The sequence below is a fragment of the Acanthochromis polyacanthus genome, chromosome 4 (genome assembly GCF_021347895.1).
Source record: "Acanthochromis polyacanthus isolate Apoly-LR-REF ecotype Palm Island chromosome 4, KAUST_Apoly_ChrSc, whole genome shotgun sequence".
NCBI classification, from domain to species: Eukaryota; Metazoa; Chordata; class Actinopteri; family Pomacentridae; genus Acanthochromis; species Acanthochromis polyacanthus.
Window position 1 is genome coordinate 19,135,561 of NC_067116.1, and position 14,840 is coordinate 19,150,400.

General features: G+C 40.2%; 2 protein-coding genes across 3 annotated transcripts in view; one reads left to right on the forward strand and one right to left on the reverse strand.

Annotated features, from left to right (window-relative positions):
- Nucleotides 1-828: 828 nt before the first annotated feature.
- Nucleotides 829-10,549, forward strand: usp1 (ubiquitin specific peptidase 1). 2 transcript variants are annotated; one of them, XM_022206633.2, is made up of 9 exons: nucleotides 829-1,098; nucleotides 1,604-1,833; nucleotides 2,802-2,946; nucleotides 4,057-4,158; nucleotides 4,395-4,561; nucleotides 5,085-5,800; nucleotides 6,188-6,346; nucleotides 6,546-6,747; nucleotides 7,571-10,549. In XM_022206633.2, exons 2-9 carry the CDS (start codon nucleotides 1,664-1,666, stop codon nucleotides 8,340-8,342), a joined length of 2,433 nt encoding a protein of 810 aa, XP_022062325.2. In that variant the 5' UTR covers nucleotides 829-1,098; nucleotides 1,604-1,663; the 3' UTR covers nucleotides 8,343-10,549. The 2 variants fall into 2 exon arrangements, with proteins under 2 accessions (XP_022062325.2, XP_022062322.2); XM_022206630.2 differs by having other exon boundaries at nucleotides 830-1,098; nucleotides 4,392-4,561.
- Nucleotides 10,550-10,667: 118 nt separating this feature from the next.
- dock7 (dedicator of cytokinesis 7) overlaps nucleotides 10,668-14,840 on the reverse strand; it is a 57,100-nt gene continuing 52,927 nt past the window's right edge. The window contains 4 exon segments of the mRNA XM_022206621.2: nucleotides 10,668-11,509; nucleotides 12,867-13,034; nucleotides 14,271-14,377; nucleotides 14,471-14,614. Coding sequence (XP_022062313.2) covers nucleotides 11,467-11,509; nucleotides 12,867-13,034; nucleotides 14,271-14,377; nucleotides 14,471-14,614 — 462 coding nt within the window. The 3' untranslated portion in view covers nucleotides 10,668-11,466.

Consider the following 14,840-nt stretch of genomic DNA (forward strand, 5'->3'; position numbering starts at 1 on the left):
AAAATACATATACATTGGCAAAATGACAAAATCAATTTTTATCCTATTTTATTTTAATTTATTTTAAAGCAACAGCACATGAGCTAAAATGACATACTAATGTAAAATGTTACAAAACTGGTCCTCATGTGTATACTATTATGAATTACTCTATTTTTAGGAAGATTTTATCAGTATACAATTTATTAACGATTATTTTCAGTAGATTCACATTTACAATGATTGTTTGTTAACTGGTTAGTTAATTTTAATAGTGTGTAATCATTGATCATTTCATGATTTTTTTTCTCCTTTTTCCAACCTGTCACAAAGGCTTAGATGCATTATTTACTGTGTTACTTATTTGTACATTGCGTAGTACAGCAAAATCACAGTTATATGATTTGATTTTTTAAATTAATTTATTTTTAAAAGTTTTTTGAAAGAAACTATTGACCAGTGTTGTCAAATATCTATATTCAATTATTTTGCCGAAAATAACCATTAAAAAATCATGTAAAACCACGTTTTTCTATTAAAGTTACTAACAAAAAACATTTGTTTGTTTCTTCAAACCTGCAACTGATGCATTTAATGGAAGTTGCTTTAATAATTGCAGCTTGATTTGACTCCTCATTAAGAATCATAAAAGATTATGCCTGGTTCTAACCATTTCTCCACGTTTAATTTGAAAGAGAAATATGCTGGTGTTATTCATTTTAACTTGACGCAGCTTTTTTTTAAAAAAGACTACAAAGATGGCGTCTGGAACTGGCCAGATGGGCCTAAACCAAATAGGTGTCTTTATCTAAGCCTGAGATCTGAAATGTAAGTCTCTGCGATTACATAATTTTCCAGAGGTCGACGCTCAGTTGAGACTTGTGCGTACAGGCCTGAGAGACTTTTATCACCAAAAGTTATCGCTGTTCGAACATTTTATCCAGATCTATTGCTGTGGTATCGCAGTTTCACCGGCGGTTCAGCGGACAACTCGTCGTCCAGCAGGAAAAAGCGCCAACTTCTGCTGCACCGTCTGAATTGTCAAACACTCTGTAAACGGCTCGAAGACTGGATGTTTAGGGAGATATATCAGACTTCAATCTGGAATGACTCGTTCAGGTGAGATTTAAAAACGCCTCGACGCTGCGGGGATTTAGATAAGCGCTTTAGTTTGAAGTGAACAGTTAGAAGCGGCGTGCTGCCTGTTTCTCCTCCCACTTCTTCACCGCACCGCGTCGACCCAGTTTTGTCGCTGTGTTGTGTGTAAAGTGCTCAACGGCGTCCGTTTGTTTTGCGCCGTTCCTGCGTCGCTGCGGTTCAGTCGAGCTGAAGAGATAACGGCTGCTAACGTAAACGGCTGTATTCCAGTTGTTGAGCGGGACAGGGAAACGAGAGCGGCTCCATAAGTTAGCCTTAGCCAGCTAATATGTTATATAATGCGTGGTTCAGTCGGTGACTGGGTTTAATTGTCTCATCCAGAAGTGTCTGAATTGATAAAATCGGCACAGTTTGGTTGTAATTAAGTAGCAACGCAGCGTAAACTTAAGTGCGTAGTTACTTTCGTTCTCGTTGAACTCTGATGGCGCCTACTGAAATTACATTGTGTGTTTCCTTTTCCTGCCAGTTAGGTGCGCTGTTGCGTCTCAGTAGAAAACAGAAATCAGCCTCCAGGTAGCGGGGAAAGATGCCGGGTCTGCAGGGGGAGAACGTGGTGGCGGCGGTGGGGAGCCCCGTGAAGAAAAGCAAACTCTCTCTGAAGTTCTTCCAGAAGAAAGAAACCAAACGAGCCCTGGATTTCTCTGAAACTCAGGCAGATGAGCCCAAAACAGCTGAACCAGAGGAGCCTGAGCAAAGGTGAGTGTGATGTCACTGTGTAGGTTATTATAGGGCGTACTGACCTGCACCATATACAGTCACACAGTTGGGCTGACTACAGTCTTTGAGAACTGAAAGTAGGTTTTAAAGGAGAGAGGACTAATCCTTAAATGCTTTTATAACCATCCAAGGACACCTGTGGGTTCTACAGTCCTACTTTTGCAAACATGAACCCTCTAAAACTTTATGGTTGAATAGTTCTGGGACTAAAAGCAACACATTTTTCCTTGCTAACTGATTAGTTTGCTCTGTCAAATGTAAAATATTAAGATTCAAGAAGCTCTAACTGGAGAATGTTGACTTTTTGTCTTAAAAACAAACTTAAACTGATCCACTGATTATCAAAGTAGTTGGCAATTAGATTTATAGTTGACTATAGTTCACAATTAATTGATTTATTGGTGCAGCCATAGTGAAAAGAAGTTGTAACATGGGAGAGTTGACCCTGAATGTTTGTGATCAGAAAAAATAGCCATGGTACTTAATCTTAGGCCTGGACAATTAATTATCATGTAATGGAAATAAAGCCAAGTGTATAATCTAAATTGTAAGAGCTAAAAAAAAGATAATTGGTACAGGCAAAATGTGTTACCATTCTTTATGAAACACTGGCGTCTTGGTTAATACAGACCTCTGCAAAAATCATGTAATCTTTTTTTTAAAGATACATTTCAAATGAAAGAAAATCAAAAATGTTGCAGTTTTCCCTATAATTGTGATTAATAATTATTTTGTAGCTGTTAATGGAATCATTGTGTGTGTGTGGTACCAAGCTATTGTGTGATGCAAACTTGATCATTTTTGTAACTTTAAAATAGCAGTTAGTCATGTTTTGTTTATTGCATGGGGATGTTTTGTTTTTTTCATAGAATATGAAACAGTGGATTATGTCTGTAAGAGTCTGCCAACTTATAAGTTTCTCTTTTTGTTGTACTTCCTCTGTGCAGCGGCTGTGATCAGGTGGTCCCTGGTCCGTCTCCATGTCCAGCTTCTCCGGGCCTCCTTCTGCCATGTGAGAAGAGCGAAAACTTGGTACCCTTTGTGGGCCTCAACAACCTGGGAAACACCTGTTATTTGAACAGTATCTTACAGGTGGGTCACTGTCATAGACAGAGTCTTTAATGGCTGTCTGGGTGCAACATGCAGTGAGAAAAATGAATAAATAAAATTACTAAGTGATTCGTTACATATGTTAATACTCCAAACATTAGGCCTGTTTTCCTCTCTTTAGAGGGGGTTTAGACATGCAGGACTGGACAGGACTTTGCTGATAAGAGCCTTGTGTTCTTTATTTAGCAAATTCTGTTTTGTTTTCTGTCTCAGCGGACAAAGATTGATGGATGGATCATGTGAGGTTGTGCTTCTGTGGCGTGCTGTGGTGTCATGTTTCATCTCTTGTTTGGAAATAGAAAGATATTTTCCTTGTAGAGGGAAGAAGATACAAAATCCATAAGGACAACTCTTCCTTTAGGCCACTGGTTATGCAGTATTCAAGCAGAAAATCTGAGTGTTAAATTTCTTTACTACTTGTATTATTATTGTTTACTGCATAAACATTGTACAGGAAATCCAGGAGGGTTTTAAAAGACATAGAAAGTATTGGTTTCATTTGCCTAAAGGCTTTAGAAGGTTTGAAGAGTCTTAAGTTCCACTTACAACAGACTTCAGTGTTTTTTTCTAGCCAGCCATATGTAATTTTAACAAAGCTTGTTGGAAGTTTTGCATTTGAGCGTTTGGCCTATTTGTTTTCTTTAAAGGGATTTGCCTATCCTTAACATCAATCCACTCATCCAGGTCACTTTGAATGGGAACTACTGCTGTAGTTCAAGGAAGCACAGGCAAAAATCTGATAAAAATGTTGCTACATTTTTTTTGTGCGTTTCAAATAACTGCAGGCTGTTCCACCACGACTGGTTTTAAGAGATTTTTGTCTAGTATGACTATGAAATGGGTTTTATACTGTATTCTGTCTTTGTACGCAGACCAATGGCTGCACAATTTTATGAAACGTTAGTATTTTATTCTATGGTTAATTTAAAGAAAAAAAAGGAAGAAATACAAGTGAGTGATTGTTACCTGTCCTGGTGATGTTGAAAATTTTTCACTTCGTTGTGTCGTCATGTGATCATCGGCATTTTACATCTGACAAGAAGCTGTCATTTTGGGGTTTGTACATGATTGTGTTGAAATGTGTTTCTGCAGGTTCTGTATTACTGCCCAGGCTTCAGAGAAGGAGTCAAGAAGCTGTACAACCTGTCGAAAAGAAAAGACAAACCAAAGGAAGAAGCAGATAAAAGTGAAGAGGTGGGTTATTTATTTTGCAAATTTACCGAAGTAAAGAGTGGCTTCAGAATTTACAGCAGACAAATTAATCCCACTAATTCATATTCTATGTGTAGGCTGCACATGTCATTTCAAGGCTGTTGTAATCAAATGCATTGTTCTGCCTGGACCTCCTATACTGACTTGATGTAACAGATATGAAGACATACATCAAACAGCTTTTATTTAATGTTTATAATTCTTCACATTCTCAGCAGTCAGAAAGTGTGTCCGAAGCTCTGCCAGCTCACATCGAGCTCCTGGGGAGCTTCAACAGTCTGATACTTTCAGTGGAGCAGCTGCAGTCCAGCTTCCTGCTCGGTCCAGACAGTTTCAGTGAAGGAGAGCTGGCTACACCGCCTCGTAAATTACTCCACACCCTCAGGTAATCATGTCTTCATTTTAAATTCTATTTCCTACATTCAAATACAACTGTGGCTTATTTTTACCCAAATCTGGAGGGCAAGTCAAACAAAACTAAGTCCTCTTCTGTTTGAGAAGTTTCAAAGTTTATTAGCAATGTACAGGGAGACATTAAGACTTTGATTTGAATTATTTTAATATATTTAATAAAATGTTGTGAATAAACACCGAAATCCTTCCATATTACAAACATGAAGGTGGAATTAACATTAAATGAAACACATGCTTGTAAGAGTCACACAACACTTTGATAATGTAAGGTTGTTTGATTGATGTAGTCTGTTTAAAAAGTCAGACTAATGCAAATTTACTGTCAGTTAAGGCCCACGCTGATATACTGCCGTCAGAAATAATGACAAGAAATATCAGCATATGTTGACATTTTTAAAGCTAAAACAAGCAAATGTTATTTTACCAGATCAGTCCCATAGACAGTTAAAACTGCTATTTTTCTGTTAACTGTCTGTTCTGGTTTTGTGTTGCAGGCAGCTGAACCCCATGTATGAAGGCTATCTTCAGCATGATGCTCAGGAGGTTCTGCAATGCATCCTGGGATACATCCAGGAGGCCTGTGACACCATCAGGAAGGAGCAGCAGCTGGAAGAGGAGGATGACGATGTGACAGAGGTCAAAGTGGAAAACGGTGTCAGTTTGGCCTCCAGCAGCTCTGCGACAGAATCCAAACCTCCCACAGAAGAGGACGGCCAAGTCAGGGGCAAGAGAAAGAGCGACACCGAGGTGGGAAATGCCAAGAAGAAGCCAAAATCTGCAAAGTCAAAGAAATCTGACACCGTGGAGGACAACAGTATCAATGTACCCTTCACTCGCTCTAAAAGAAAGTCCTCCAGTGACATCACCATGGACAGCACCCACAGTAAAGACGGAGAGGTCAAGGCGGAGGAGGAGGCGGCGACCAAACTGAACCGGGAAGGAGGAAGTGGCGAAGAGGCGAAAGATGGAAAAGCATCGAAAGAGACGGATGGGAAGAGGAAAAAGAGAGCCAAGCTGGGCTGGCTGAGGCCGTCGGGGAAACAGCCGAGTATCTTCTCTAAGTTTCGCAGCGTGGGGAAGCTCAGCTCCACGACTGTGAAGAACCAAAGTAAAGCAGAGGAGGAACAAGGAGTGACGGATGACCAGAAGAAAAGTCCAGAGCTGCCACCTCAAAACACAGCTGAAGATAAGAAGGCAGTAAAGCATCAAGGTATCAAATGATTAACAGGAGAAATATACTAAAAGAACATAGTCTGTTGTTCAGCTGGAGAACATTGTAGATTTATTGTAGATTCACTTTTCACAACTGAAAAGTGACAGTTTGGTAATACAAGAATATAATTATATTTCATTTTCATCCTTGAGAAAACTGTTCTAGAGTAATTTGTGATTTTTCTATTTTATTTTTGTAATTTTTTACTATGATTTTTTTTAAAATATAGTGTTGGTATACAAAAAAGCAAGATGTATTAGACTCTTGGTCACTCAGTTTAACCTCTGCCTTGGATTTGGCGTACTGTGACAGGTTTACGTATGACTACAGATATTAGTAACGGTGCAGCACTTCACCGTGTCTCTGTGTTTCTGCTCGGTTCAGAGGGCCTGGGCTTGATGGAGCGCTTGTTTCAGGGCCGGCTGGTTCTGAGGACTCGATGTTTGGAGTGTGAGAGCTTCACAGAGCGGAGAGAAGACTTCCAGGACATCAGTGTCCCAGTGCTCGATGATCAACCCAGCAGCCCCGATGACCTCTCTGAGGGTGAGGATATTTATGGCCACATAACAAAAATCGTGTTTTTTAAATAGGGCAAGCAAAATACTGCAAAATAAAAACTGCCACAAACAAAGTCAAATGACAGACAAATGTCATTTAGGTTTACATGCATCCTTTCTCTGACACTAGAAAGCAAAGAAAAGCACTGATAAATAAATCCAATCCCTTATATTTTGTCCTTCAGTCTCTCCAGACCCCAAACCAGAGCTGAAGACTCTGAAATGGGCCATTGCTCAGTTTGCGTCAGTGGAGCGCATCGTCGGGGAGGACAAATACTTCTGTGAGACCTGCCATCATTACACAGAGGCTGAGAGAAGTCTGCTGTTTGACAAAACTCCTGAAGTCATCACCATTCACCTGAAGCGCTTCTCTGCCAACGGCTTAGAGTGAGTTCACACATCTGACAGCTTTAGCACATGTGAACACTGAAGGAGGTTATCGTCACCGCAGTCACTCCTCCTGTCCACAGTAGTAGAGTAAAGTTAGGGTTAACAAGTTTCAGTCTGTCAATTTAAATAAGGAGGGACAATATCAACGAGACTTTTTGCACAAAACTTAACGGCAAAGTCCAGCTGAAGTTATTTTGAAGCTTTAAACACAAAAAAGTTCTCTGTTCTTTGAAAGGAGTCCATCCAAGAAGACATTTAACGAAAGAAAGACCCATACATTTAGATGTTTGGAATAAACCTGCATCATTTGTCCTCAGGCTTTACAGTTTTTTTGACCTCCATGGAATGAAAATATCCTTTGGATCTCTTCAGGAGAAATGAATGTTCATGCTCTCACAAATATTTAAGCTGGACGATCATTTAACATGATCCCCAAAATGTTGGTGCTAGAAGACACCTGTAGTACATGGTTGTAATCAATCCTAGAAAGCTTATGTTAACATATTTTTTTCAGTCTAAATAAACTTTTTTTTTAGTAAAAGCTGACACTCCTCCCTATATGTAAACTAGCAATCATCTTGCTGGTTCATAAGAGCAACAGATTTGCATTCAAACACATTTAACTAACTAAAATATCTGCAAAGGGACGGTGATCAAATGGACGGTGCTCATTAGTGGCATTCAGTTATTTTTGGTCTTGGTCTTTGCATCACCTTTACTGACAAGTAAAATTCAGAAAATCACTAAAGTGAGTCTTTAAACAATAACGTGCTTAGACCCATCGTATCGATACTTATCTTCCTGTTTGTCCTCCTCCCAGGTTGGACCCATACGCAGGTCTGTCTAAGGTGAACACTCCCTTGCAGACCCCTCTCACCTTGTCTCTGGAGGAGTGGTGCACTCGGCCCTCGGCCACTAAAGGTCAACACTACCAGCTCTTCGCTGTGGTCATGCACAGCGGCGTCACCATCAGCAGTGGCCACTACACCGCCTACGTCCGCATGTCTGATCTGAAAAATGTTAAGCTCGGGTCACGGGACAGAAAAGAGTCAGGAGAGGAAGAAGAAGAAAAGGAAAGTAAAGAGGGAGCACAGATCAAAGACGAAGTGCTGGACTATGATGATGGAGAGGTATCCTTCAACCTGAACGCGAGGGGACAGAGGCGTGCCAGTTTGGCTAAATCAGGGAGCAAAAAGCTGTCAGAGGGTGGAGTTGGACTCTTGGGAGGCCAGAGGAGTTTGTCCAGTTATGAGCTTGGGAGCAACAGCAGCAAACACACAGAGAAAGCAACAGAGGGATCCAAAAGGAGAAAAACCATCAACAGCACCAGCCAGAACACTGAAGCTGGACTTAAAAAGGAGCCTGAGGCGGCGGAGGAGGCATCAGTGACTCCCTGTGGTGGAGAGGAGGCCACAGAGCAGCAGGCTTTGAACAACCTCCTGGAATACGAGGGCAAATGGCTGCTGTTTGATGACTCTGAAGTGCGTCTGTTCGAGGAGGAGGATTTCCTTCGAGCCTGCTCGCCTGAGACGTGCTCGTCCTCCACACCGTACCTGCTGTTTTACAGAAGGATGCCTGAACCGGGATGCTGAAATAAACACTGTCTTGCAGCTGAGCCCCCCAGACTAAAGACAGATGTATTTTTGCAATACTATGAATTGTGCCAAAAATACTGTGGCTGCCATATTAACACTGAGATCACTTTTCAGTGCAGAAGAACCTGCACTTGGAACAGGCTCTTCTCTCTGTGGGACCAAGGCCATTTACTCCTTCATGTACTCACATATGCAGGTACTCGGTTCAAAGTCATATTTTAGAAATATCACAAATGAGGATTGGATTTTCTGAATGCCAGGGATGACTAAACCTTTCTTCCTGTACACAGTCTTTTTACTGTCTGTACTGTACTTCAGTTTCTTTGACACTGGCTTTACTGCTCTGTCAATGTCTATATCACATTCTATGCTTTCTGTTTTTGACTTTTGGACTAAAATCAAAATGCAAATTAGTCTTTTTTTTTCCAGACTGACTATTCTGTTCCTTTACTGGGGACTTAAAGTGCTGTAAGTTAGATTTTTTTTTTCTCTTTTTTTTTTTTTTTTTTCCAGAAAAGCCTTTACCTGCCTCTGAAAGGTTTTCCTGTGAACTGGTCCCTTATGTAGGGGTTTTACATACAAACATGTACATATTTTGTATATCTAAAGGCCTATCTATGCTGGTAAACCTAGAGTTTGGGACACTTGCAAGTAGCAGCGTATATTTACATAAAACACAGTTTAGTAACGACAGAGCTTCTGAATATTTTGTTAGCTTTTGCAGCGTGCAGTTTATCACTCAGCTGAGATATCACAATATTTAAGGTGCCAATTTATGGTGCATGATGATTAAAAATCATTTTCTGGAGTAAGCTACTGGGTTTTTATCGGATCCATTTTGGGAGGTTGTAAAGAACTGATTTGATATTAAATTAAGTGTAGATAACAAGTAACATTTGAATGTGCAAATCAGGATTAGAAATTTGGATCTGTCATTTCAAGCTTCTTACTTCGGTCGTACATATAACTTCAGCCGTAGTTTTAGTTTTATGCTGTGAGGATGAAGAGGAAGGGTAGAGGGGTAGGAGGAGACGGAAAGCTGTGACCAGTGAGACCCGGCGCCCACCTCCAGCTGTGTTTCATTAAAGACTAAACTGTTAAGAATTGAAAGTGCACAGGGACACATTTGAGGCTTCAACAAGTTTAAAAATCAACACAGACTCTCAAGTTCTTTGGAAATTTGCAGTTTTAACAGCTGCATACAGCCAGTTTTCACTGTTTATATACAGAGATCAGCCACAACAATAAACCCACTAGATGGGTGAAATGAAGAATATTGATTGCATTTGTACACTAAAATGATCTGCTGGGAAACCTTAGAACTGGCATTGTGTTGTAGACAGATATCCATGGCCTCCTGCCTCACCAAAAAACTGGTGTGGACCAGCTCAAGGAACACGACAAAGAGCTAAAAGCAGTGACCCAGTCTGATAGAGTAGCTATGAGATGTTCTAGAACAAGCCAGGTTCATGGAGGCTCCACTCCCAACACCCAAAGGACCCACTGCTGATGTCCCAGTACCCCTACAGGTCTAGTGTCTATGTTCTGATGGGTCAGAGCTGTGGTTTTAATGTTGTAGCTGATGGGTGAGTAGCAGCACAAACTTTTGGCTTGTCGGTGTCTGGCTCCTTATAAAGATGGTTAATCTTTTATCTCAAATGAACTAAACTTGATGAAACCCTGATGATTTTCTCCTCAATGTTACAACCTGCAGACAAATTAGAATCAGTGTTTGCAGTCAGAACATAAAGGAAGTGTCCCTGTGCATGCTCAAAAAAATAAACCTCACTAACCAAGGATTGAATCCATTGCACTAGTTCACTGACTCTCTTGTAAAATATTACACTGATTTATGTGTAAACAAATACAGTCATTAACAATTACAATAGTAATACTCAGTAATGGTGTTTAAACTCACTAAAGGTGACATTGTTCATCTCAGGTCCTACCAGGGTATCAGGGATAATTTAGATGTGTTCTTGAGTCATTCAAGTGAATCTCAGTTCGTTCACGAGAAATGACTGGTACCTGTGGGAGATTTCCAAGATGAGTATTTAAATGTACCTACTTGCAGAGTTGGTGTAATAAAACAAATGCAGTCCTGTTACAAGCGTCCTTTAACCTGTGCCCCATTCCAGCTGTAATTTATGTTCAAGTTGGAAAGTTCATAATATAAGCAATAAAGTTTTTACCTTCACATCTTCCTCATTGTTGACAAGCGATATGGTGATACTTTGTCTTTTTCACTTTTTTTGTTCTCTTGGTTAGTCCCCTACATAAACACAAGACATTATTGAAGCAACACAATCACATGACACCATCTGAACATTAAAATATTTATTTAGTAAAATATTTAAAATAAAACAAAACTACATAAAATTATACAAGGATGTTTAAAGTACCTAACTTTAAAACATTGTCGCCTCAACTAAAAATGATAATAAAGCATCATGATAAATACTGGTACCGTTTTTTGCATGTTTTCATTTTTTCCCCCCTCCCCCTTCCCTCCCGTTTTGAATTACATAAACTTTCAAGTTGTAAAACGCATTGCTACACCATAATAAAAAAGTGCACACATGAAATTGAATACAGATTTTTTTTTGACACATCGTGCGTAATTAAAAAGACACCTTGACTTTTAGAATCGGACCTTTTCTGCAGACGCTTGTAAAAATTTGGCGGCAAAAAGGTGGTTTTTTTTGGCACTTTAATGAACTGATAAAAGGAAACTCAGAGCATTCTTCATATTCTGTGGCTTCAACAGTGAGGGCTAACATTATTAGCGTTTTATAAAGTAGCACAGGGACAAGCAGAAGCACTTGTTCCCTACTAAAATGACAAGCAAAGAGAAATTCTAAATGCCAAGGTATCTCTTTAATCTTTAAGATCCACTTGTTCGCTCCTCTGATTGTGTAACAGTTTGTCTGTAAACAAATTAAGACACTGGAATGACGTACCAAGCCGCAACTCATTTAGCCGTTCTTGCAACGCTTTCTGAAACACTGACCAACTTTCAAGACACTCCTATTTACACTTGAGAATAAATTAATATTGCAATTTCAATTATGTGTTTTTGTGTGTGAATGCATGTGTGAGAGTGTGTGAATTCTCTTCATCTTCAAATGTCAAGCTTACGGAGGCTCATTCTGCTGAAGGAATCTCTGCAAATTGAAAACAAAAAAAGACATCTTATTTACAAAGACAAAAATATCTCATTTTCAACTCTGAAGAAACTGATTTGAAAGAAACTCAGTGGATTTTATGACATGATAATTTTGTCATTTGTTTTGCTGGTTTGTCTTTTTAACTTGGAATAATGGTACAAGTTTGAGGCTTTGCAAGATCGCAATTTCCAGCAGCGGGTGTAGTTTTGACCCCAAAGGTGTGACAATAGATGACTTTTAACTTTTTTTATGAAACATATCTTGATCGCACAGTGGAATCTGAATTTAGATTGCTTCTGGATAAGGTTCATGAAGCAACTCTGTCGGCCACTGGCTCTAAAATCTGGGGAAATGAAGGATGGATTTATTGCACAAAGAAAAGTCAGAGCAACTGTGGAAACTGTGAGAGGAAAGAGCTCAGGTGTTGGTGGAGGCACAGATAAAAGAGGCGTGAACTGCAGAAAGGCAGCGACTTGATGGAGAGAACTTTTGGACTTAGAGGGTTCAAAGCAGATATCCAGTTGGCAATACCTCTACAACATCAGTAAGTCACAAAACCTGCCTACTACTTACATAAAAACATTAGTTTGACTTTGTCTTTGTCACAGAATGGAGATCAGGGTTGTTATTTGTAAATTGGTATTCTTGGGGTTGTTCCCTGCTTTGGACAGCAAATTTTGAGCTGCATAGATGTCTGTTTGTGCTCTCGAGGAAATAACTGTACATCTGTCACATGATATCTAGCATACCTTTGTGTATTTGCAGGTGCAGAAAGCATTACAGCAGCCTCAGCAGTAACCATGTCACTGTTGTTAGTAATTGCAGCTCTGAGCAAAATGGAAAGTCATCTGGTCCGGACAGTGACCAACAGTAATGCCACTTGGAAACGTGCTGTCTTTTGCCGCTTTAAAAAGTCACTGTTTTATGCAGTAAAACTGAAATGAAAAACAAATCCAAGGTTCCCACCATATCCTTGATCAAAAGCAGCTCCAACAAAATGATGTTTCAGAATTAACAAACACACTGGCTGACATTATTCTTGATCTGCTTAAGGTATTTCTTAGTGACTTCTACATATGGACTTGAAAAAAAACACTACATCGTCCAAATTTGTTTTTTCCTTTGTGGCCCACATGAAATATGTATTTTACTGATGTGTGCAGTCAGGAATCAGTGGGAACCTTGCAAATGACAGAAACACAGAACATGAAATGCAATCTGAAAATCCCAAACTACCTTGTCAAGCTGTCCGTTTGCTGCGTGATTTTTACAGGAGCAAAAACAAAGACAGGTTTAATTAAACACCCAAAACGCGTTATCTGCTGCGGCACACAGAACGCCTGTGGGGTCCTACCTGTGAGAGTTGACCTGCAGTACAGGTTTATAAAGCTGGGGGATCTTCCTGTTGATGAGGGGCTGCAGCGCCTCCTTCAGCCGGTGGTAGTTCCTCTCCAGTTCCCTCTGGTACTCCTTCTGGTCCGGACCAATCAGGCTCTTGTTCTTACGCAGGGCATCCTCACACCTTTGGCAGGGAAGTCAGCGTAATACAGATATCTAAATTCTAAACACCTCCTGTCCGTTTTAATAAAGATGCCAAAAATGCTGCTTTGCTTCTTGTGGTGTAACACGGCTAAACAGACTTGAGTTAAAAGAGAATTTCAGTTTATTTCAACCTGATATGTTTGCCATTAATGGGGCTGTTGTGGTTCTACAGGTCATGCTAACTTTGCATTCTTCACCTCTGATGTGGAGATTCTGGGAAATAAGGAGCCACAGAACAACTCGTGATTGCTGTTCAGTGGGAGAATTAGCATGAGCTCCTTGCAGCTTTCCAAACAAGAGCATTTTTTCCATGAATCTTTTAAATGGTTGTTTCCAGTCAGACTAAAATACAACATAAATTAGCCACCAGGAAGTGACATATTGTCAGCTGTTTTGGGGATCTTTATCGAGGGATACTTGTCGACATAACCAACCTATTCATCCATGCATGCTGGTTTGTTTACATGTGAGAGGCTGGAGGCTGAAAGACAGCACTGATTGTGTCATTGAGGAGGAAAAGTGTTGTTGCAAAGAGTGCCACTTGTTGATGGCAGAGACGGATAATTTCCATTGATGAGATCGATTCCGGCTGTGAAACTACAACTAATTCATCTGCTGCTGTGATGAACACTTGTCCTGGAGATGTAAGAGTAGACCAAGACCTGGCAGATCGATTGCTCAGCTCTCCATATGGTACGGAAAAGCTAAAGCAGTCAGGAAAAATGTTCATTCCAGGTGGCTAATTTCTTTGTTTTCATTGAGTCAGACTTAAAAACAAATGTTTCAATGATTCATGTAAAAATCTGCTCTCTTTGGAAAGCTGCAGGGAGCTGATGTTAATGCTAAAAGCTGCTTCCTAGAATCACCACGACAGAAAGTGAAGAGTGCAAAGTCAGCATGAGCACTTAGAGTCACATTAACGGAAAATACAACGGTTTGAAATAAACTGTAATTCTCCTTTTAGGTAGCAGTCAGTGGGTGTCATTAAAATGAACTACTGGCCATCACAGCCCATGAAACAGCTCATCAGCAATTTGACTGACTGAACTTTGACTATCAAAAACATGATTTTCTAACAGATACAGCATCTTATAATTATCATGAGATATATGCCACATAATTGTGTCATTGTATTCTTATAATTTCCATGCTTCCATATTAAATCCCAATTTTCACCATTCTGTCTTCGGGTACAACATTCGTGAACAGTTCTCACCTCTTTGTGAAGTCTTTAAAGCACAGCCGTAGCTTGTTGTGGTGTCTGTACAGTTTTGGGTCGCTGGGGATCTCTGACAGGAACACCTGCGCCACCTCCAAAGGACCCTTAAAAACAGATAATCCCATATATGTTACACTACAACTTGACTTGTCTTGATGAATAGTTAGCGCTGACCTGTTTTCATCTGCATGCCTTACCTGGTTTACAGTTGTGCCCACCGATCCTTGCAGGACCATCTGTAGCATCTTGGCGTCAGCAGGGTCCTGGTGGGTGGCAAAGGCCAACTCCTGAGTCTTCTTCTGCATGTCCTCTATTGCCACCTCAATGGGTGTGGATATAATCTAGAAAACGAGAGAGTTAAGCTGTTTTAGTGAACAGGGTAATGTGCTCGGGCTGGCCCGAATAGCAATTTCTGGGCTCCAGATATTCAGCCTCGATTAATGATGAATATCCGAATATTCGGTTCGGTTCGTAACGTCCAACGGGGGGAGGGTATACGGCGGAAGAAGCCAAATATTTAGATGGTTCGGATCGTAACGTCCAACAGGGGACAGACAAATTGTCCAA